This window comes from Dermacentor albipictus, chromosome 1 (assembly GCF_038994185.2).
Source record: "Dermacentor albipictus isolate Rhodes 1998 colony chromosome 1, USDA_Dalb.pri_finalv2, whole genome shotgun sequence".
Taxonomy (NCBI): domain Eukaryota; kingdom Metazoa; phylum Arthropoda; class Arachnida; order Ixodida; family Ixodidae; genus Dermacentor; species Dermacentor albipictus.
The window spans coordinates 208867741-208889273 of NC_091821.1; the positions used below are offsets into that span (position 1 = coordinate 208867741).

The 21533-nt window shown below is 40.5% G+C and overlaps 2 protein-coding genes across 5 annotated transcripts in view; one reads left to right on the top strand and one right to left on the bottom strand.

Annotated features, from left to right (window-relative positions):
• Arms (Ankyrin repeat-rich membrane spanning) overlaps window positions 1–7080 on the top strand; it is an 86739-nt gene extending 79659 nt beyond the window's left edge. For all 4 annotated transcript variants that reach the window (XM_065438191.1, XM_065438190.1, XM_065438189.2 and 1 more), the window contains 2 exons: window positions 23–150; window positions 2171–7080. In XM_065438191.1, coding sequence (XP_065294263.1) covers window positions 23–150; window positions 2171–3149 — 1107 coding nt within the window. In that variant the 3' untranslated portion in view covers window positions 3150–7080. The remainder of the gene's footprint in view (window positions 1–22; window positions 151–2170) is intronic.
• A 1259-nt stretch (window positions 7081–8339) lies between these two features.
• Window positions 8340–21533, bottom strand: part of bark (protein bark beetle) — an 87907-nt gene continuing 74713 nt past the window's right edge. Inside the window, exons 11-16 of the mRNA XM_065438188.1 lie at window positions 17276–19170; window positions 16497–17187; window positions 15947–16104; window positions 13803–13897; window positions 12292–12499; window positions 8340–10724 (exon numbers count right to left, since the gene is read on the bottom strand). Coding sequence (XP_065294260.1) covers window positions 9979–10724; window positions 12292–12499; window positions 13803–13897; window positions 15947–16104; window positions 16497–17187; window positions 17276–19170 — 3793 coding nt within the window. The 3' untranslated portion in view covers window positions 8340–9978. The remainder of the gene's footprint in view (window positions 10725–12291; window positions 12500–13802; window positions 13898–15946; window positions 16105–16496; window positions 17188–17275; window positions 19171–21533) is intronic.

Consider the following 21533-nt stretch of genomic DNA (forward strand, 5'->3'; position numbering starts at 1 on the left):
TGCTAGCTTTTTGGTTTGGCAGGTGTTGAGCCCAATCTTGTCTGATCCTGGTGAGGGAGAGGAAACAAGTGGGACAACAGTGCGTACAACGGGGGATAATGAGGTTGATGTTGTCTACCTCAAAATGCCTCATGGGTCCCCAAAGTACAAGTGAGTATAGTTGTTTTCTATAATGTGTATGGAAATAATGTATGTATATGTATATGCAAGCTAAAATGCTTCTTGTGCGACATGCTGTCACCTGAAAAATAAAAAGAAGAGAAAGAAGCAGTACTGGTGTTCTCACTTCATCCTTATCTCTTCATCATGTTGAATCAACTAGGCCTTTGATTTTCAAAGTTAATGTGACTTTTCTAACAAAAGGTTCACTGTCAGTTGCAAAAATGTCTGTGTATAGCTGACATCATGCATTATATTGTAATACAGCTTCCAATTTTCTGTAATTGAGAAGGATGCACAAGATGTGCAAAGGAATTTTACAGTACTGATGTGAATATTGATCAGCGCTGGTCATTGAATTTGGAAAGCTTTGTGTGCCTTGAAAGTATATGCATCTGAAGACTGCAGTCACAAAATTGCTAAGAATGGCTCAACTTTTCAGTCTTGTCATTAAATTGTAACACTGAAAATTTTACATTTTACTACACCCCCCTGCATTGTTATGTTTGTAAAATAAATACACTCTGTGCTGTATACCCTCTGTTCATCTTTTTTAAAGACATCAATGGCCAATCAGCAAGCAGTTGCTAATTGAAATGTATAATGTCTTTTATGTCATAGTCTTTCTCAGGAAATTTTAATCACCACAGCTTAACAATCAGAAATACTTCTTTCTGTGTGACAAAACATTTATTTAACTTCAGTGCAGACAAAAAAGGAGCATCATTAACAGACTTTTCTGCAAACTTCCTGAATCATCAGTATAATGTACTAGGTGTAACAACACATAGCACTCTCCACATGGATGAGTCCAGCTCACTAGTCGTTTTTTCTCTCTCTCTCTCTTTTCAAAGTGTCTGTTGTATGTGGATGAGTCTAACTGGTTCGTGCCTTTTTCAGTTTAATAGACTGGTTTCTTTTTCTTTCTTTCGTCTTCTTTTTTTTTTTCTTCGTAGTATTCATGACTTTAGGCTTCTTTAAATATTACAAAAAGATCTAGGAAGTTTCATAGATTCCATTTATATAAATAGCTTTTTTTTTGTCCTGTTGCTGTCAACCCCTTGTGACTTTTGGGTATCTGCTAGGCAATGTTTAGGTTTGTCCACATTGTTAGAAAACTTTGAAAAACCTGCACTTTGAGACACTATAGTAAGCGCGAATTAACTGTAGTTCATGCTGTTGAATTGAAAGAGTATCACTATTCTTACAACCCCGGGACAAAGGCTCTTATGTAATTAATACTTCTCACTGAACTAAGTGCTTCATAGTAGAAATTTTCTTGAATATACTTTTTTAGAAGTCTATGAACAATATTTGCATATAAGAAGTTCCTTTTTCATGTAATATTTTTGGGTTATTTCTTATTGCTGAAAGGGCTAATGCAACGTATCCAAAATTGAGTTGTGACACTGAATGGGTCATGCAGTTTGAGCTGGGAGTTGTCAAGTGGCTTATAAAGTTTTATGAGTAGAGTGTTCTCTACTTTGAAAAAGTGCATCTGGAATGGTTCAAGCTTCACCCATGTTTTGAGAGGTATGCTATAACATGCTTGTTTGCATCACACGCATTTGCTAAAATGAACCAATACCAACTCACCCAGTTCGCTGCTATTCTCAACTCTTTGTTCCATTCATTGGGATTTATTAGTTGCGACAACCTTAACATTTCTGTTGTACCTTCCGATTTTCAACCCAGCTGATCTGCTTTGGCCACCTGTATTGACTGTCAAATAAAATTTGTGTTAAATTTCTCCTATATTGCTGCTTAACATGAAAATTGAAAAGCTTACACAATTAAGGATAAAAAGGAGAGGAGTTATTTTATGGCAGTATTTTATATACCTAATTGGTTGCTTAGTTTGGGAAGCAATAAAGGCCCCTCTTACAGCTGAGCTTCAGGCACTGGCACTTGGGTGGGTTCATACTGAAGTGCATCTAGGCTCCTTACTGTTGCAGCTTATTCTTAAGAGCATCAGCAAACTGTGTTGTAAAGGAAGCTCCTGCCTTTTCAGCTACTCACCGCTGTCAGCATCTGTTCCGGACTATGAATGGGGTGTGCAAGGACCAAGCGCCACAGTGTGCTGCAGCACTGATCTGCCACTTGAAAGCTATGGTGTGTCAGCACCACCTTCAATTGCTTCAAGCCCCAATGCTCCACCGCCAGGGTCATTCGACACTGCCTCCTTCATGGGTACATTGGATGCAGCCAGCCAGAAGCCACGCAACAAGCATCTTGATTCGGTCGTGGCACAGGAAGGCATGTCTCGCCGGGGCAGCCTGTCACGAGATGCAGCTGAGAGCAATCTGATTGACCACTGGAAAGGTCTGGGCGGTTCTGACTTGCAGCAGGAGCGCCACAGGCTGGAGACTTTATCACTCTACAATGATGCAGCAGAGGATGAGAATTCCCCGCTTATTGAGGTTACAAGGCCCATGTTTCTTGCAACGATGGCATCGAGGGATGCAGAAAGCTCGTCGCGTAGAGAAAGGGAGTTCATTCAATCTTTTAAGCTTTCTCGTGGCGCTAGGAGGTTCAACATTGAACGCCAGTTCTCTGTGGACGAGCGGTCTGACATTGACCCCGAGGAGCACAGGTTGGACGGGGCGAAATCCACGTCAACGGCATCCCTCACAATGCTCAAGAATAGTGCGGATGGGGCGACAGAGACATCAAGCCCAGCCACAGCACTTACTCCCCTGTCATCATCATCAGGGAGGTCCCCTGAGGCAGATGCGAAAGTGCGCCGCAGCTCTGTCCCTTCAGCGCAGCCTGATGAGCAGAGGAGCCCAGAAGATGGTGTGGTACCCTCACAAAGTACACCTTTTAAGCTTCCAGAACTGTCAAGCCGCACCTTTTTGCGGCAATTGACTGAGCAAGAGCAGAAAGCTGGCCAGCCATCACGTGAGGGAACATCATCTGACACTGTTGTCATTGCTGGTAAGGCCACTGATGCCAAGCATCTCTTCTCAAGCTCCGAGACTGTTATCTAGGCTGACAAGTCCTGGCAAAATATTGTTTTTTCAGGTACATGTCTTTGGCTTGGTGTTTTGCTTTCAAAGCTAATGCAAGTGAAAGCTCTCAGTAAGGGCAACATTTTCATTATGCATATAGTTTATAGGGAACAAAGATTATCAGGCCTTCAATAAGTTTTGTATGAAAGGCCACACATAGTATTTTTCTAGTCTAGCATTTCAATCTCATAATGTGTGCTTCGCCACATTAGGAAAATGCTGTCATGTTACCTTATAGTGGGCATTTTGTTGCTAAATAGCAGCTGCTTTGTTGACTCTGATCTTTATATTATTCAGAGAATAGATATTGCACTTGTTGCCAAGTAAACTAGAAAACAAAAATTAATGATATGCTGTTCACAAGTAACCACCATTCAAATCTAAGTTGAGACACAAAAATGGTATTTTGTTCTGTTCCAAGGTGTTTGAATCAACTTCGGCACAAGTAAAGATTTTTTTTTCTTCAATGATAGTAAAACTTTGCAACATGTAGAACTAATTTGTGCGTCTACATTTGAAAATGTTTGGTTTTATCCAATGACTAATTTGCATCTTGTTTTTTCCCCAGTTACTATTCACATGAAATCAGTGTTTTTTGGTGAATGATTTGTTTACACAAAGGGTTTCTGAATACCTTGACTGTTTGTTTCCGTAACAGTTTACCTTTCTTTCCAGTGATTTCGACTCATATCTCTTGTGGCTGTTGGTTGCATTTTTGTATCACTTGAAAGTGATTGTGCTTATAAACAATGCACAGAACATGTTGTTAGGGCAGCACTATTATCAGACATATGAAATGATTGTATACTGTTCACTTCATTTTACTTCGGGTTCTTTTAATTAAGAAGTAGACAGTTATTTTCACTATAGATTGCAGCATTCGAGCTACTTCCACTAATAAATTTTCGACTTGTTCTCTTTTGGGCCCATGTCACAGTCGCGACTTTGAAGCTGGCCTGTAATGAAAGCATGAGCAGAAATCTTGAAACTAGCTCTGGTTTTAAAATATCAGTCTCCAAAATAGGCTATGAGGTGCATTGACATTCCAGATGATAATTTCCCCAACACCACCCTTGTAGTCTGCAGGACAAAACTAATTGGAATGCCAATGCATTTACTATTTCAGGGAGGGATATGTCAAAACTGTGACTAGTATCAGTATTTCTGATGATTGGATGCATATCCACTACCTGTCTTCATTTCTGCAATTGCAACTGCTGCCCTTAAATCTAGAATGGAGAACATTGTTAATTATCTGTCTGAACACTGCAACTTATCGTGCAAGTGATGTCAATTTTTTCTACTAATGCCGCTGAACATGCAGATATGATACAGGTGTTCCATTAATCATATATCATAAGATGAAGTCAAACCTTAATGTAACTAACATGGATATAATCAAGTAAATCTGAAATTTAATTGACCGTGCTGTTATTCAGTGAGTAATCTGCTGCTATTACAAAACTGAAAATGCGAGAAGAAAGGTGGTATTGGTTACATGAAGCAAATATTTGTTACCTTGTAGCTCAAAGTAAGCATTCTAGTAACAGCAATGTCAGATACATGGCAAAAGCAACTTTAAATGCCATATCTTTAATGTATGTGTGCATTTTGGCTACAGCTTTACTTGGGTGACATGATTTTTAATAACTTTACAGAGACGTTACAGCGACTTAAAGGGACACTAATGGCAAATGCTGAGTCGATGTGGACTGTTTAAATACCATTCAAAAACCTCGCAACGCTTGTTTTGTGCCAAGAATAGACTTAGTTTACGAGAAAATTGCATCTCAGGGGTCCGAATACCTTTTTCGTAGTTCAAATATCCCGCCACCCAACCGGGGGGAGTGGTGACGTCGGATATGCCATCACTGCCCCTTGCTGCCATCTGTGAGTAAAACGGTACCTGACAGATGGCGGTACAGTTTTTTGCCCAAAATGCAAACATGTGGCTATGGTGAAACCAAAGAGTTTAGTTAAGACAGGTTGACATTTAATCGTTATAATAGTGTAAATGTGGATGTAGCCTTGTAAGTGATTGCGAACAATTTAAACCAATAAAAAAATTGATCAGAGAGAATACCCAAAAGGATACATCGGGCTCCATAGAAAATGTATGGAGTAGCTTATAATAGGGGTGCACCAACCGAAATTTGGGGGTGGGCTAACCAAAATTTGGCGATGGACCAACTTGAAATATCGGGGTGGGCTAAATTAAATTTGGGGGTTGGCCAGCTTGAAATTTGGGGATGGGCAAACTACAATTTTTTTCAAGTTGACCCACCTGCAAATTTGCCCACCTGCACCCGCCTGTTGGCCCACCTGCACCGCATGGAAGTTGAATTCTCTGCTACTTCTAATTTATGCGAGTTTCGCGAGCCAGCAAAACCAGCGCAGCATTTCGCGATAACAAAAGTACTGAAATGCAAAAGCGCAGGCGGCACAGAGTCAAGCAAAAACGAAACCTTTCGACTGCCTGCACTGTCAAGGGTAATCTCAATGAGGCCTTTATTTTTTTCTAAAGATGAGATAGAACTGGACAAGTAGCATTTTATTTCATTTTGTAATGCAATAATACTGCGATGTTTTTGTAACGAGTGGTTGAGTACTAGTGACAGAATTTAACTAAGGAGTGCCTTCGTCATCGAGCAAGTACTTGAATGTCCCAGGGGAGTCTATAATCATGTCCTGCATTTACCTCAGGCTCTGTTCACTATAATATTGACGCCTTAGAGATTCTCGAGCACCAATCTATCACTTAAGCTTGACTTAATATTTGCCTTTAGTGTCCCTTTAAGCATTAACCTACATATAATCGCCGCCGTCTTATTGGTGTTCTCATTTCATCCTCTTCTTGCCTTCCCTATGCAGTCTGCATGTTTTAAAGCGCTCTTAGATGCGGTGAAGAGTTGATGCTAGTGAATGTCAGAAGTATTCAATTACCTGGTCACAGTACAACATCTAGGCAACATGTATAGTGGGTAAATTAATGTTTAGCTATAAAGTCACGGCTACCTGCTTTATCTACATAGCACATTTATTTGACATGCTGAAAAAATCGCACTTCAGGGCGCTTGTAACTCCTTCAAATGTGATCAGCATTCGGTAGGTCATAAGTTCTTGTTGTGATAGATATGGAGATTGAAGCAATAATATTGTGGAACAGCCCTTTAGTAACAAGGAAATTTTGGGGCCTCTAAAATTTAAAGTTGGAAATCTTTTACAAAATAGTGTTTTACATTATACTCATGATGGCTGCTTCACTTCACCACCCATCTATGTATATACAGATTCAGTTGTGCCATGCTGGCAGTTCAATAATGCATTTTTTAAATTTTCCAGGCATTTTTTACCACGAATATTTTGTAATCAGAAGTAAAATTATGCTGTTTTTGCAGTGTCATACATATGTGTATCTCGCCATTAGAATATTTACAAAACTTTGAACACTTATAAGCTGTGTGGTGACTGTGTGGTGACTTAGGGTCACTCAGGAATAAATATTGCCTACTACTAGCCATGTCTGCACTCTTTTGACATTTTTTGTAAGCTAGTCCATGCAGAGCACAAGCAATATTATATGACGGCCTCTCCATGTTCCCAGTGACGAGTTAGTACCAAGTCATGCAGAAGCAAAGAAAGGTGCTGTACTTGACATTCAAGTGCTGTGCTTTTTTCTGCATTTACATATTTCGCATTTATTTATCTTTGGTTTTGTTTTCCTAGGTTTAGCCTTAAGAGAAGATTTAGTGTTGTGCTACAATTGTAGACATTGCTTAATTCAAGTATCTGCAAGCGCTCTTGATAATGTTCTTGGCTTTGTATAGTATGTTAAAGGGCACAAGAAATTTATGGCTTTATGGCTCAGCCAAACTGGGTATATTTGTGCTGAATAAATTGTTTTGTTACATTTGCTGTGTGCGTGTGAATGAGCTAAATCAAGGGGTGGCAACAGATGGTTCATGATGTGGCTCGCAAGGTATTACCATATGGACTACTGCACAGTTTGAAATGCGTGTTTGTACAAACATACATTGCACTCTTAGCCACACATAGGGTCAGAAATAGTATTTCTACTTAGCATAGGCCACCACCATTACAATTTGGGATATGCCATAACTGAATGTTTGTGCAGTGCAAACTTGTGTGACTGAACGTGGCTGGATTGGGCCAGTCTATGAACGTAAGGGTTCTGCTGCTTCCCACCATCTGGCAACACTGCTAGAATGGCAGTTTTGAAAACATATGCTTAAATGTGAGCATCAGTTCATGTCATTACTCTTGCACTTCATACAGGAATAACTTTATTGGAGAAATTCCTTATTTTATTTGCATAGTAAACTTGCACTTAGATATAAAAATTGGAGGAAAGGGCATGAGTTTTAAGCCTAGAATGAGCTTTAGTTTATTGAGTAGTAGATGTCGTGGTTATAATAAAGCTAATAGTTTTGTTATTGGGATTTGAATTAGAACTGGAAAAGAGAACAATAGTTTATGGTACCATCACAATGTTAGTGGTATTTATGGAGGCTGCACTGAATCAGGCTCATGCAATCTTCACTGGCAGTGTACTCCTTTTAGTGATATATGGGCTCTTAACTACATCGGAATGCCTACAGTCAGAGGCAGTAATAACATTTCATAAAATAAAACCACAGTTATTGTGCAAGGGGATCGCACCACAGTCACATATATCTTTACACCAGTATGTGTAGTGTCTACCGAAGAACCACCACTTGGCGAGCAGTGTGTCTCAAATATTAAATACGAAATGCCAAGTGAGACCCATGAGTGTCAAATATCACTTCGTGCCATGTGTTTGCTATACTGGTAGGGCACTGCAATTTCATACAATGCCTGTTGCACATTCTGCAGGGCATTCAATTTTAATTCATAAGGGTCATTCACTGACAATTGTCCATGTTTTGTAAGGTGAGCACAAGACTCCAGGATTCTTGTTAACTGCTGCAGTTTTGTATGAGCTATTATTATTATTATTATTATTATTATTATTACTACTACTACTACTACTACTACTACTACTACTACTGCTGCTGCTGCTGCTGCTGCTGCTGCTGCTGCTGCCTTTTACAGCAGCAAAAATCAAAGTCTGGCATGTTGGTGGTTGTAGTAGAAGTGTTCTTAGATTCAGTAAACATCAAGGGCAAGGCAATGTACAAATGTAGGTTTTATTCGGACAGTGATACCAGGATAAATTATTCACCTGGAGCTGCCTCTTAAATGAATTCACATCCTAAAACACAAAGGACTGCACAAGGTATCTTTCTTTCTTGGCACAGGAAAGTCATGCTATGTGCTTATGTCGCTCGATACTATCCAGTATAGTCCAAGGATAACTACTTCCACACTGCTGCATATATGGTAGTGTACATGGCATGTACAATGATGAAAGCACACAAAAGTCATCAGCAGACTTGGGGACATTTTGGGACACAAGTGCTGAAATAATGCTGTTGGCATGAATACTGACTAGGTAGGCAGTTATCAGTAAGTACAAGATTAAAAAAAAAAAGCAGTTTTTACAATATATAACATTCACACTGGTTCTGTGCACTACACAACAACATGAGCATAAAATGGGACTACAGCTGCTGGTGATGCCATGCACAGCATTGCACAATGTTTACAAAGAAACTTGTGTGCATAGTGAGGAAAACCTTCAGCAGCAACTGAAAAGTTAACAATACTTGTTAACAAGAATTTGTGAGCAAAATGCTTAAGAGTTGAACAGGGCCTTCTATTAACAAAATGGTCAACCAACAGCTCTGTGGACGGATGTGATAAGGCACTTGGCTATGTTTGTGTATTGGGTACTGAAAGACAGCAAGCAGGCAATAAAGCACACTAACACTCGTATTGACAAATGTTCCTTGAATCAGCGCTCTTCCTTAGCTGTGACGAGTAGAATGTAACACCAGTCCTCAAGTGAAGCTGCTATGCTTCAACAACGTTCCTCTGCAAACTCTGTAATGACGAGTTGCTTGAGAAATACCCTTATGCTCCAGTGGCTTTGAGTGGACATTGGGAAAAAGTGTTACTGAAGCACATCACTACTTCAGTCATGGAGCAGCACAGCTCTGCTTGTAGGAGGAGTGTCAAGTCAAAAAACTTGTGAATATAGCCATAAGTCTACCTATGAACACAGCAGCGCACTCTTTATAGAACCTTCAGCAGAGTTGCGCACAGTACAAAGAAGCACCAACAGTGTTCCTTGCTCTTAGAGCAGGCAGAAACACAGCACTGGCATATTTCCTGTGATGATGCAACAAAGAATGCCACCACTTCCTCAAATATGTTGTACTCATTGAGAGACCAACTTAATCTTTCTCTTTTGGCTAAAATTCACACTTCATGAAAGTCCTACAGTCACACGAAAATTCTCTCATACAAAAGAAGGAATGTTTGAAACTATTACTTTTTACAATGCGGCAGCAGTTGTGTGTACAGTATGGTCTTGAAAATACATCATGGAATGAGCACAAATTTCACAGTGCTTTCTAAAGTCTTTCTTTTTTATGGTTGTATGGCCTCTATTTTGAGATCGACACTGCAGCAGTTTTGATTTGTAGATGTCACTGGACCAGCAGCAACACAGGCTGCCACAGTCATGTAGCACAGGTATCACCGGCACCACAAGTCAGTCTGGCTGGAAGCACCAGCTGTTGGTGGCCTTGCCATAACAGAACAACACAGCCAAGCCACAATGAAAGCTTTCAAGTTCTTTGGATTGCACCATGCCTCGGAGCATAACGCTGGCGCACGATGCACCTTTCTCTCATGGGGAAAACTACATGGCTGTCTCCAGGGGTTGTCGCCTGTAGTAGTTGTCAGTGTTTGCATAGTGCGATGGGGGGTATGGATCTGGCCTTTTGAACGTGTTGTCAGATGGGTCCATAGGAACAACCTGTGGTGTCTCTAGTGATCGCTTCATGTCTAGTGTTGAATCTGTTCCAGAACTCCAGTCTCGAGATGCATCTAGCGAATCATCGTAGCCACCAACAGAGCGGTCCATGTACCCACGGTTTTCATAAGTAAGGTCAAACGTAGGGTGCTGCAAGTCTGTTGCACCTTTCCTTGCTTCTGGCACAGTTGTGGGGTACTTTTCTTCTATATCACTGCTGTAGTCCAAGGCAGGATTGCGAACTTCATGCACTGTATCATCATAGCTGCGGCTATCATCCAGGTCATAAGTATACTGTTTAGCAACAGAGTCTGTGCTTCCATTGTGTTTAGAAGGGTGCACAGTAAGTCGAGGTGGTGTGCTTGTTGGGGTGTCAGCAAGGGCCCGCTCAATACGATGTTTGTAGTCAGAAAAAAAGGCATCCCGGTCAAGTGAGCGGTTGGAGGCTGAGCGAATTGAAGCTCGTATGGAGTTCTGTCGCTGAAGGTGTTGTTTGTGACGTTCTTGTGATTTGCACCACCAAAAACCAAGAATTATGCAGACACAAATGAGCAATACTCCCAGCAGCGACATGGCAGTGATGGAAACAGGTTCCTGGTACCAGTAGTCACTCCGCACCACAATTTCTTGTGCTGCAATGAGAGAGAACCTGATTAGTGTCTAAAATCAGTTCATTTACAAACTGCTTTTACTCTGTCAGCCAAGACCCATCGAGCGTTGTTTTTGGCTTCAGTGTCAACTGTAGCTCGAACATTCTTTATGGCATTTATTGATTGCAGTACAATGAAGACAGACTGCCCATATGAAGCACATAGCTTTAAGTACTTTTAACATAATCCTTCATCCAGAGAAAACTAACAAACCTATGCATGATTTTGCTTGCAGCATTCTTTCTTGCTTAATGTTGTTTCATTTAACTTTAACATATATTCTTAGTTCAAAATGGAACTACACTTAAAAAGGAACCAAATTAAGCGACCACATGTGCATCATGGACAGGGGTTAATTCCACCTCTCCACCTTGTGTGTTTCTGCAAAACTGACTAGCCACATTCGGTGTCCTTGTACGTAAAGTTGTCGATTAATTCTGCTTTTCTCATTGATCTGCTGGCCTCCTCATAAGCTCAGACCACCCCAGGAAGGCATTGGTTCTGGGTTCAATCCCCAGACCAGCACTAATTCTTCTCTGACTGTGAAGGCCTTGTTTCTGAGAAAGCCACATGGATTTCTTTTTTTTTTTATTGTAGCTTCATGCTGCTGTCGGCTAGATGACAATTGTCCTTTCACGGTGATTCCTTGGTTGTCACGCCTTGTCAAGCCCCACCCCCTTCTCTCTAACCCCTAACCAACAGTGCCTTCTGCAGCTCATCTTCACCTTGTAGCAGCTACCTGCTTTACTTGATCAAGACTAAAGGTATTGGGCACTTATGACATTTGATGCTTTAATTGCTCTTCAAACAACTGCTCTTTCCCAGTCATCCGCGTGTTGTTGCTCAGAGGTAAATATTACCCCCCACCTCCTGTTTGCATGCCCATGCAAACTATATAGTGTATACTGTACATACTGTATGCCAATGCATGCCTTTATTATTTTATTTGAAAACATGACAGGCCAATAATTTTTAATCCAAGGGCCCCTGAAAAAGTTTTTTCTTGAACCTAAAGGAACAATCTGTGTGAGGATATTATTCAAGCAATGCTCAGGCAGCATTTCTGTTTTGTTTTTTAACAACCTAGCCAAAACAAAAGAAACTACTAATAACAACCTTTGTACACTGCCTCTGTTTAAGGTAGTGCAGATGTCACAAGCCAGTGAGATCACCTACTAATGTGATAGCAGTCACCCAGTTGATGTCATATGAGCAGGGATGTTTTAAAATATGCGATACTGTAGTGAGCAAGCAAGATATAATTGTAGGTTTTATGCACAACTGGTCCACAAGAACCTTGTCTATCACTCAGTGCATGAGATAATTACAAAGTATTTGCACAATGGTTAAACGTGACTGTCCACAAGAACTTCACCTGTAATTCAATGCATTTGACCATGACTGCAAAATTTTATTTTATGGCCTCTCCCAGGCCAAATTTTATGTAATGCTTAGCCTTAATTAAGCATAATTAAGCTGTACTTAAACTAGGTTGCTATGCTCAGCTCACATTTAATGCAGATAAACCAAGCATAGGAGTAGCACTCGCCTCTTTCACAAAGAAATGGAAGTCTGTCATTGCAGTCATGAGCCCACACACTTCCTCGGTACAGTACAGCACACTGGTCCAACGGAATGTCCAGTGACTGCACCCAGATACGTTCATAAAACCAGTCGAAACCTTCTTGCCAGGTGCTGATGTACTGCATAAGCTTTGTCAATTTCTGCTTCAAGTAAGGCATTGATGAAGCGTCCAGCTATAACAAGTGGGGGAAAAAGACGGCACTGGTGAATAAATGAATGGGTTATATGTTAACAATATGATAAAGTGTAGAAGTTCAGAGTACGAGAAGCAGCTTTTTAACCCTTTACTGCACAATTTTTTGTTTCCTCAAAATATTATTCATGGAGTAGTAGGAAAGCATCATAGTACCTGTACTCCCATGGAAACTTACTTTAGCGAATGTCTCTGGTTTCAATTTGCAGAAAAAGGGTATGTTGCATATTTGCAACAATGTGCTAATAAAGAAGAAGTTGAAAGTAAAAGATAGATTTAGTGCGATTCATACTCAGATGCTTATTTGCACGAGACAATCATTGGTGCACCTATGATTTAGTGTGGAACAAAAAGAAGCACTTGTACATGCTTGTGCAGCACAGGTGGTTCCCACACTTCGTGCAGTACGTCATGCGGATTCCCGTCCAGCCAGGAAACAATGCAGTGTTTTCGGGTTATTGTCAAAATGTAGAACATCGAAGCACAGACGTAAAGGTGTGCCCGTGACGACGTGACACGGCAACATGCGGAGGCACAGCGTACTTTTGAAAAGAAAAAAGGAAATTTGACCAGAGAACTTCTTGTCCACATATTGAATCGAAACAGACTTACACTCGTGGCTGTCGTGACTAATTGAATAGTCACTGCCTTCACTATCAGGAGGAATTGCTGGGCCATACCAGCGTTTCGGAGCCATTTCACTATTCCGAAGAAAATAAACCATGTACACGTTGTTGCATTTGTGCAACATAGCAACGTTCTGTCGCCAGGAGCAAACTATTCCGAAATTACAATGTTTTTTTGAACCTACAGGGTCAGAAGGATGTGCAGCATAGCGTAACAATTTTTTTTTGCGCTTTGTGTTATGGAGAAATACATTTACAATTTGTAAAACTTACCTATATCACTGCTCGTGGGCGCGCGCAGCCTCCACCACGTTTGTTTTGGTAGAAGATGCAAAGAATTAGCACAGATTGCAGCACAAGGTGCCGCGTTTTACAGACCAATGTTGCGGATATGCAACGACGTGTACAGGAAGCTCCAAACGGACTTTGCTTCGGTTTTTAACGCCGTTCATCAGAATGTTGCGTAAATGCAACAAGGTGCAGTAAAGGGTTAATATGAAAGAAAGAGAGAGAGAGATAAATCTTGGAAACACCATATACGAATACATAGCATACCTGGCCCAACATAGTGTTTTTTTTTTTTTTCTATCCATTAATTGTTCAGATAGCCACTTACTACCATTACTTTAAAAACCCACCATTTGGACTTTTGCTTACCTGACAAAACCGCTTGGCTTCATCATGAGTCATTGGTCCTGGTATATATAAGAAACAAGTATCTTCTATCATTTCCCAGCCTCCCATGCAGTTTCCTATAAAGGAAAACAACAGAACTATTATCAGACAGTGAAAGTGCAGTGGAAATGCTGCTGCCACACAGCTTAATAACCTCCAAAGTGTTGTTAAGTTAGCTTGCGTTTTTGGTGCCTCGGAGGCTTGGGCAAGTTGGTCATAATTCAACATTTTGGAAAGTAATGGCTGTTACTTTCCAAAAAGGCAGTAGTACTACAGTCGAACGCTTTTGTAACAAAGTACTTTGGGCCTCCAAATCATTCATTATTCAGGCCACTTCATTGTAAAGATCGGTGCCGCACAGCTCACAAGAGAACCAGAACAAAATTATTCCTTCATTATACAGTTCATTTTGTTGTAGAGGCACTCGACTGTACTTGGTGTATGTGATATACTAAAAGTCAAAGCTAATGCTGACACAGACAACATGTTGCTTGTTATGACACATATACCAATATGCCAAGCCATCTCACATAAAAAAATAAAGGGGGGGGGGGAGAAAATAAAAAAAGGACATTTAAGTGCTTGTACGTACTTTATGCATAGGTGAGGCAAAGAATACTAACTGCACAGCTTTGTAAAAATGCTCACACATGCAGTGCATGCAGAAGCAGTGCAAATTTATTGCACAATATATTCATGCTCATTGGGAAGCCCGTTGGTGACAGTAGGCCAGTGTTACTAGATTATTAGAGGTCCCCCAAGTAATCTTGAACATTTTGATTCATCAAGAGGAGCACACAGAGCATTTAGTTCTGACAGTTTAGGCAACACTGCATGACTCAATGCACTCCTGACGCTCTATGGCAGTGGCAGACTCTCAACCACTGTCCCATGACATTGCTAACAATGTCAGTACACTTGCAATGGAATCACTCAGCCAATGTTTCGAGAAATGCTGCAGGAGCTACTGGTGCCAGTAGATATAAAATATACAGAAATTCTGAGGATTATACACAGCTACACTGGAAAAAAAACAGTGTTGTCAAGGCAAATATTCTGACGCAAGTACATGGAAGCTGCGGAAGTACCAAGAAAGGGTAAAAAAGTTCAGGGGAGGTGGAAGAAAGAGGAAAGAACTTATGGTCACTTCATTTGCCTGTATACCTCAGTTTACGAAGTTGGGTAGTTAGTTCAGTTTCAATATTGTACAAACCACACAAACGATGACAGAGAGATGGATGACATAGTGCGCCTTTTATGCGCCTTTAATGGGGCACTAAAGCGAAACACTAAGCTGGATTTGGAAATTACACTTCTGGAATGCTGAAAATGGCAGTCCTACCATATGTGAGGAGTTGGTAAGGAGTAAAAGCGCATAAATAAAAGACTGATGGAGATGCCACCTTGGGTGATCCCACACTAGCTGCCCACAATGTCATGGATTTTGACACTGTCTGGTCGGGACTAATTAACATTTTGTTGATAAAAAGGATTACACTGAACTCTAAAAGGAAACAAAGACTTAACCTAGTGAGTTTTGTGAACTGAAATGGCCCAATACAGGCCCAAGTAGTTTTAGCACTGATGTACCAGCACTACAGTTCGCACATGAAATTCAAAGAGAAAGGCTTGGCTTCAATTATTCATCTAGTAATGAATCCTTTTTTTGCCAAATAAACAAACACAGAGTTTTGAAAGAATACTCTGTGATCGTAAACTGACATAGCATTACTCTTTAGTGTCCCTTTAAAGAAAGTTGCCAGTGCCAGTTCAGAACAAAATTTTTTTATTGACTGTGGTGCAGGGGCTGTTGAAAAGCACAGGCTGAAAACATGCACACCACACTTTGTTCTACAGAGCTAAATTGCCAAACTTTTTTGCCAGAAGTAACATTGCAATGGCAGTGCTGCAGCCACATGCAACATAGCAGTACTGCAACTTATGCTTAATACTGTCATTAACACAGAACAGCTTCAAATGAGAAGTTGCTTTCTTTTTGGCAAAGCAACCTTCAATACTGGTTGATTAAGCTATGTAAACCAGAATTCCTCAGGGGATGTGCTGCATCTCTAGATAATTACACTGTGCACTTATATTTTAGCATCTTACAGTGCATGCACACTTACCACTGATCACAGTGTCGTTGTATTCCAAATGTGGCTGAAACCGAACCTCCAGTAGTTCTGGCTGATCACTTCTGTCGTAAATTCTTCCTACCACTGCAGATGTGTCCTTGAATCCCCACCAGTTGTTTTCAGCATCAACAAAACTGCTATTCTCTTGCCTGTATTGAAATAACAAATAACAATGGCACCAGTCATTTAAAATTTATTGCAGAAAAATATTGTTCTTCAAACAGCAGTGGCACTACAGTGCCAATCACTGAAGGACAAACACTGACAACACAGCACAGCATAATTTTAGGTTCATTGCTTGTAAATAGCATGTCAACACAATGTAGAACACGACTGACTGTACATCAGAACTTTAAGTGAGCTGGCCTTCCTTAAGTTTTCAGTTTTATTAATTATTCTTCAAATTTTCTGTCTGTTATTAATAACTTGTATCTTGTTCCCTTCAACACAGGTAACCTTAATTTGGTATTGTCAAATTATAATGCAACACCTCAGTGGAATTCACTTATACGAGAGAGTCAAATTGCAGAACTGTACTTACTCTGTGTTGTTTGCTGTGACCATTTCAAAGTAGTTGAGTCTGTTCAAGAAGTAATTTTTGGTGAACTTTTGTCCAGAGCTCTCAGCCAGCACGGTTGCCTTGAGTTCTTTTGCAGAGGCTTCATTATCCCACAGCCAGTTATGGTACACTAATTGTCCTGAAGACTGTGTCTTCTCGAAGCCAAGGACACTCATTTGCCGGTATCCTTCACTTTCCACAATCATATTTTCACTGAAGTTGAATGTCACTTTCTCCAGCACAACATTGTCCCTGAAGGCAGCACTTTCTCTTGCAAAGTAGTTGCGATACACATGCAGATACTGGTACATCCCAGTCTCTCCACTGCGAACATAGAGGCTTTCTCTGTTTTTATTTTGGGTAAAGAGGTTGTTGTGGACATAGCCTTTTAGTGCTGATACTGAATTTGTTGAGCTCACAAATATTCTCAAGCCACCCTGATTATGCATGAACAGGTTTCTTAGAATGTGCATTTCCATAGAGTTCTGAATGTCAAAAAAGACAGCAGCCTCTGAGGAACTGAAATTTCCAAACAAAGCATCGCCATTGTCTTCAAATCGGTTGCCATGAAGTGTCAAAATGGGTGTTATTTCACCTGCACTACGGTACGCAACTGCTCCACGGCGGTTCTTGTTAAAGTAGGATGCAGTAATGTTGTGCTTGCTGTCACGAGCTATAAAAGAAAAGGTGAAGCTTTCATTAGTCTTTAAGCACACTTCACACCAACCTGCTATTATGTATAGGTGCTTCAATGCACTTACCTGTTATCGTCTGTAATGGAATGGTCACCACTTCAGCAATGAATCCATTGAGACCACTTGCTCCGGTTGCATGTAGTTTGACACTAAGAGTGGTTCCTTGAGACCTGTAGAAAGTCATCTGGGCCATGTTTTCCTTTAATTCACTTCCAACACTAATATAACCAATCCTTTTCACTGTGCTGTTGAAAACATCACCATCAAAAATACTGATGCTGTCTGGATGAGGAGTGAATTCTGTCGAGTTGAAGAGGTTGAACTGGAGTATTCTGAACCCAACCTTCTGTGACAGCCGAGACTTGCTGGTAAAGATCTTGATGCATTCTACTGGGCGATTGTCGTACTTGTAGTATAGCAACACTTTTCCACCAACAGGGAATGCTTTATTGTTGTCACAGATATCAACAAGGCCAAAGATATTGTAGGGAATGTCAACAGGTCCCAGTGGAATGTAGTTTAGTCTGTCTGCTGTTGATGTCTGACCATTAAGAGTGACAAAATTTATGCCAGTTCCACGATTGTGCGTTATATTTACTGCATGTATATACTGATAACCTGGGGATGCTATGATGTCAATGCCATTTGAAGCGCATTCTGAAATGTTCAGGTGCTCCAGAGTTACATCCCTCAAGACAACCTGCACAGCTGGCCCCTTTTCGTTGTGAAGTATTCCTGCCTTGCGGATGTGAACATTGCGGAGAGACGAGGTTGGAGGTGTGTAATACCGACTGCTTGCATACACTCCGCCGCCTATGCCAGTCGGGGCTTTGTAATCTGGCACAGAAAATCGAATCCCACCCCAGAAGTCTTCCTCTGGAGCTGTCAATTCCTCACCACAGTGGATGTATACAAACTTACGATCATATGGTGAGCAGGCATAACTGTGCTCACCATAGCCATTCAGGCGTAATTCACAGCTCGAGAAAGAGGACTCATGGCCACTGCACTGCAGTGGATGCGGCCATGAGTTAATGATGGACAGTTCCGTTGGGCCGAGCTCATGCCGGTACCCTCTGTCAGTCCACACATCAAGTATTCCAAAACCAAGTTCACGACAAACAACTTCTGCATTGCGCTCAGTGAATCGTTGATCACAAACTGGCACCCACTGCAGTGTTGTTGAGTTGAAAAACTCAAGAAAGCCATCTCTTCTGTTTGCACTGCAGGCCTGATCAATGCAAAGTCTGACGGATCTTCTTGGCAATGCTCTTTTGTAGCGAAAACTGGGTTGCAACTGCTTGAATGGGCCCATTCTTATTGGAGACCAAGGTCTTCCAACAGCATTAAGGTCACCAAGGACAAGGATACCTACACTAGGATAGAACTGAAGTTCCACACCTTCTAGAATGGTCAATGTTGCATTAGGAAGAATAGTAAGGTCACTCTTCACAATATATGGAGAGTTTCGCTGGTACAAAGTTAAGGACTTGAGAAGCCGTCCACCAAGTGGCCTTGACGTATCCATTCTCTGTCCCCATTCATTCAGTTCATCATAATGCAGCAGGGGCCCATTAAACTCTGCTCGAGCCAGGTATGGTGAAAAATCTGCTGCTGCATAGCCATTCCAGTCGTCAAGGTCAAAAACTCTTGACCTGATATCAGAAGCATTCAAGGAACCCCACCAGTTTTCTGCAACATTCACTGCATTGTTTAGTGAACTTGTGAACACACCGGCAAGAAATTCATACTCATGAGCTGGATTGACCAGAAGATTCTGAGTGATGTTAATGCGCTGCACTCCTCGAATGCTTACAGCATAGCTGCTTGGCTCATAATGGTCTGATGTCATACCACTGCTTGCATCTGGGTGGTTGTTTTCAAGGAAGTTGTAGTAGAAGTTTGCAGCAACAATACTGAAGCGTTCAGAATGGCTCTCCAGCTTGAATTCAACAACATATCTGAAATAAATTTAGGAACAATGTCAATTATGGGTATGTTGCAAGATCAAAATTAATATTTGAAATGTGACAGGATAATTTTTCAATTAAAAGCATGACTAACAGCTGTTACAACCTACTGCATCGACAAATTGTCAGTTTTCTTCAAACTGTATATTAATACAAAGGGAATAGCATGAATTTTATTAAAGCTTGCACACAGCACACACATGTGCACAGAGCACACATATATTGTAGCATAAATATTCACTTTATTAATGATAACTTATCAAAAGACTAAAAACAGCAACAGAAACTGAAAGCAGCCCACTGTTTTTACATCACAGGACTTTTTCAGCGACTGCTTCATGAACTTTTCTGAATAGACTTGCTCGAAGCAGGTACTCCTGTAGTGTGTGGCGTTTTATGTGGCCACAAAAGTGCGACAGAGGTATACAAAGGTACTATCAAAATTTGTTTACTGTACTTTTTATTTTACAATCTTGCGCAGCCCCATCTTTCACATCTTTAAAACTTTACCGCAAACAGAACCCATGTTTTCCTAAAGCTTGATGCATCATTCATAAGATCGTAGAATGAGCAAAAATTTGTAAAGTTTATGAAAAATTTGGGAGGGTTGGTAAGCATGCTTAAGCAGGAAGAAGGGAAAAAAACAGTTAAAGAAAAGTAGGATGCTGTGTGCAAGGTGCCAATCAAAGGTATAGTGATGAATAGTTCTTTTGATGTGTTGTAAAATTTTGTGCCCAATCCTATCATTAGTGGACTTGGAACTGATTGCCTCCACTTGACATCATAAATCTCCCCAAGAAAAGCACAGCCCTTAAGGTGTTCACAATGATTGGTTTTCTGGCACTATAAGCTGCAGCCAGCTGAGAAGACAATACTCGGGCCTCAATACTCAGCAAAAGTATGCACGACCTACCTGTAGCCTGTATAATATTTTTGGGAAAAAAAAGTAAAAAAAACTTAACAGATGCTTAAAGAAACAATTTTCTATTGGTTCACAAGTATAGGTATCAACACGCCCAGCAAGAAACTCTGCTAAACTTGTATAGTATACCAGTGTATCCGGATTGCTTTTGAAAATTTAGAAAGACTTGAGGGGGCACAGACGGACAATGAGACATTTCTCTTGATCATTGTCACACAGGCGAACAGGGCAGTGGGACAAATAGGTTCCATATTTTTCTTCCATAAGAATGTTTTCCAGCTTTATTATTTGCCTTTTTGCAGAGAGTACCACATGAATAACATTCTGGTAATGCTTGAAACAGTAAAAGTTGTTCACTTGTCATTTCCATAAAAGGTTAAGCCCTGGTAGGCAATGTTTACCATAAAAAAAGTCATGTTGACTTGACATGCATCAAGGTTTAGAGCTTGCAATCAGTCCTAGATTGGCTAAAGAAACACAAACTGCCCTGTACCATTACAATACGCCTGGACATTATATATCACAGCCTGAAGAAAATGTTCAAAAGTCTGAATTTTATCTAGTTGGTTAAACATCAGATTTACAAGAAACAACATCAAAGGCTAGCACAAGCAAGCAGCATACATACACACTGAGCATTGATATATAACTGCATTTATTGATTCCAAGCAGCCCATTTTTGAAACAGTCAAAGGCAACCCTTCAAACCACTATGTACAAATTCTGTCATATCTATTGCTTATTCTATGTTCTTTCCTTTTATAATTGACATGCTTAGTTAACAGGGAAACACATGTCAAAATTTGGCACATCTATTAGAGGCTGTTTTATATCAAGACAAATTAAGAAATGAAGGCCCTTGAAGAAAAATAGAATGTCGTGACAAAACAACAGCAACAAACAAACATTAAATAGCTTTAAAAAAAGGGGAGATTGTCAAAAGGTAATAAAGCATAAGCAAAAAAATCATCTAAAGGTGAAAACATTAAAAAGCAATAAAGACGAGTGAAATATACCCCATGGAATTAAAATAGTACTCACAAAGCTACACTAAGTCTCAATATGAGTATGATGGTAAAAAGTAAGATAGAGTAGGACAAGAGCATCTTGCACTCTTGCAATGGCAAATGGCCAAAGTGTTGAACCAATCAGTCTAGCAGATAGTCAAGCTGTTTTCTAGAAAGAGAAATAGACAAGATGCTGAAACAGGAAGGTCCATGGTGTTCAATGAAAAATGCCTCAAATACCTCATGAGCACATTGGTGCCTGTAAATTCTAATTACACACACTTGGTCAAAAGATGGCATACATCCACACATGATGCTATACAAAATGAAACTGCAACCTGAATGGGACTTAAAGTTGTGTGTATCTTCAGGTAGATGACGCATCAGCTGGTTCAACCAATGTACACACAGTGCTTGCAGCCCAA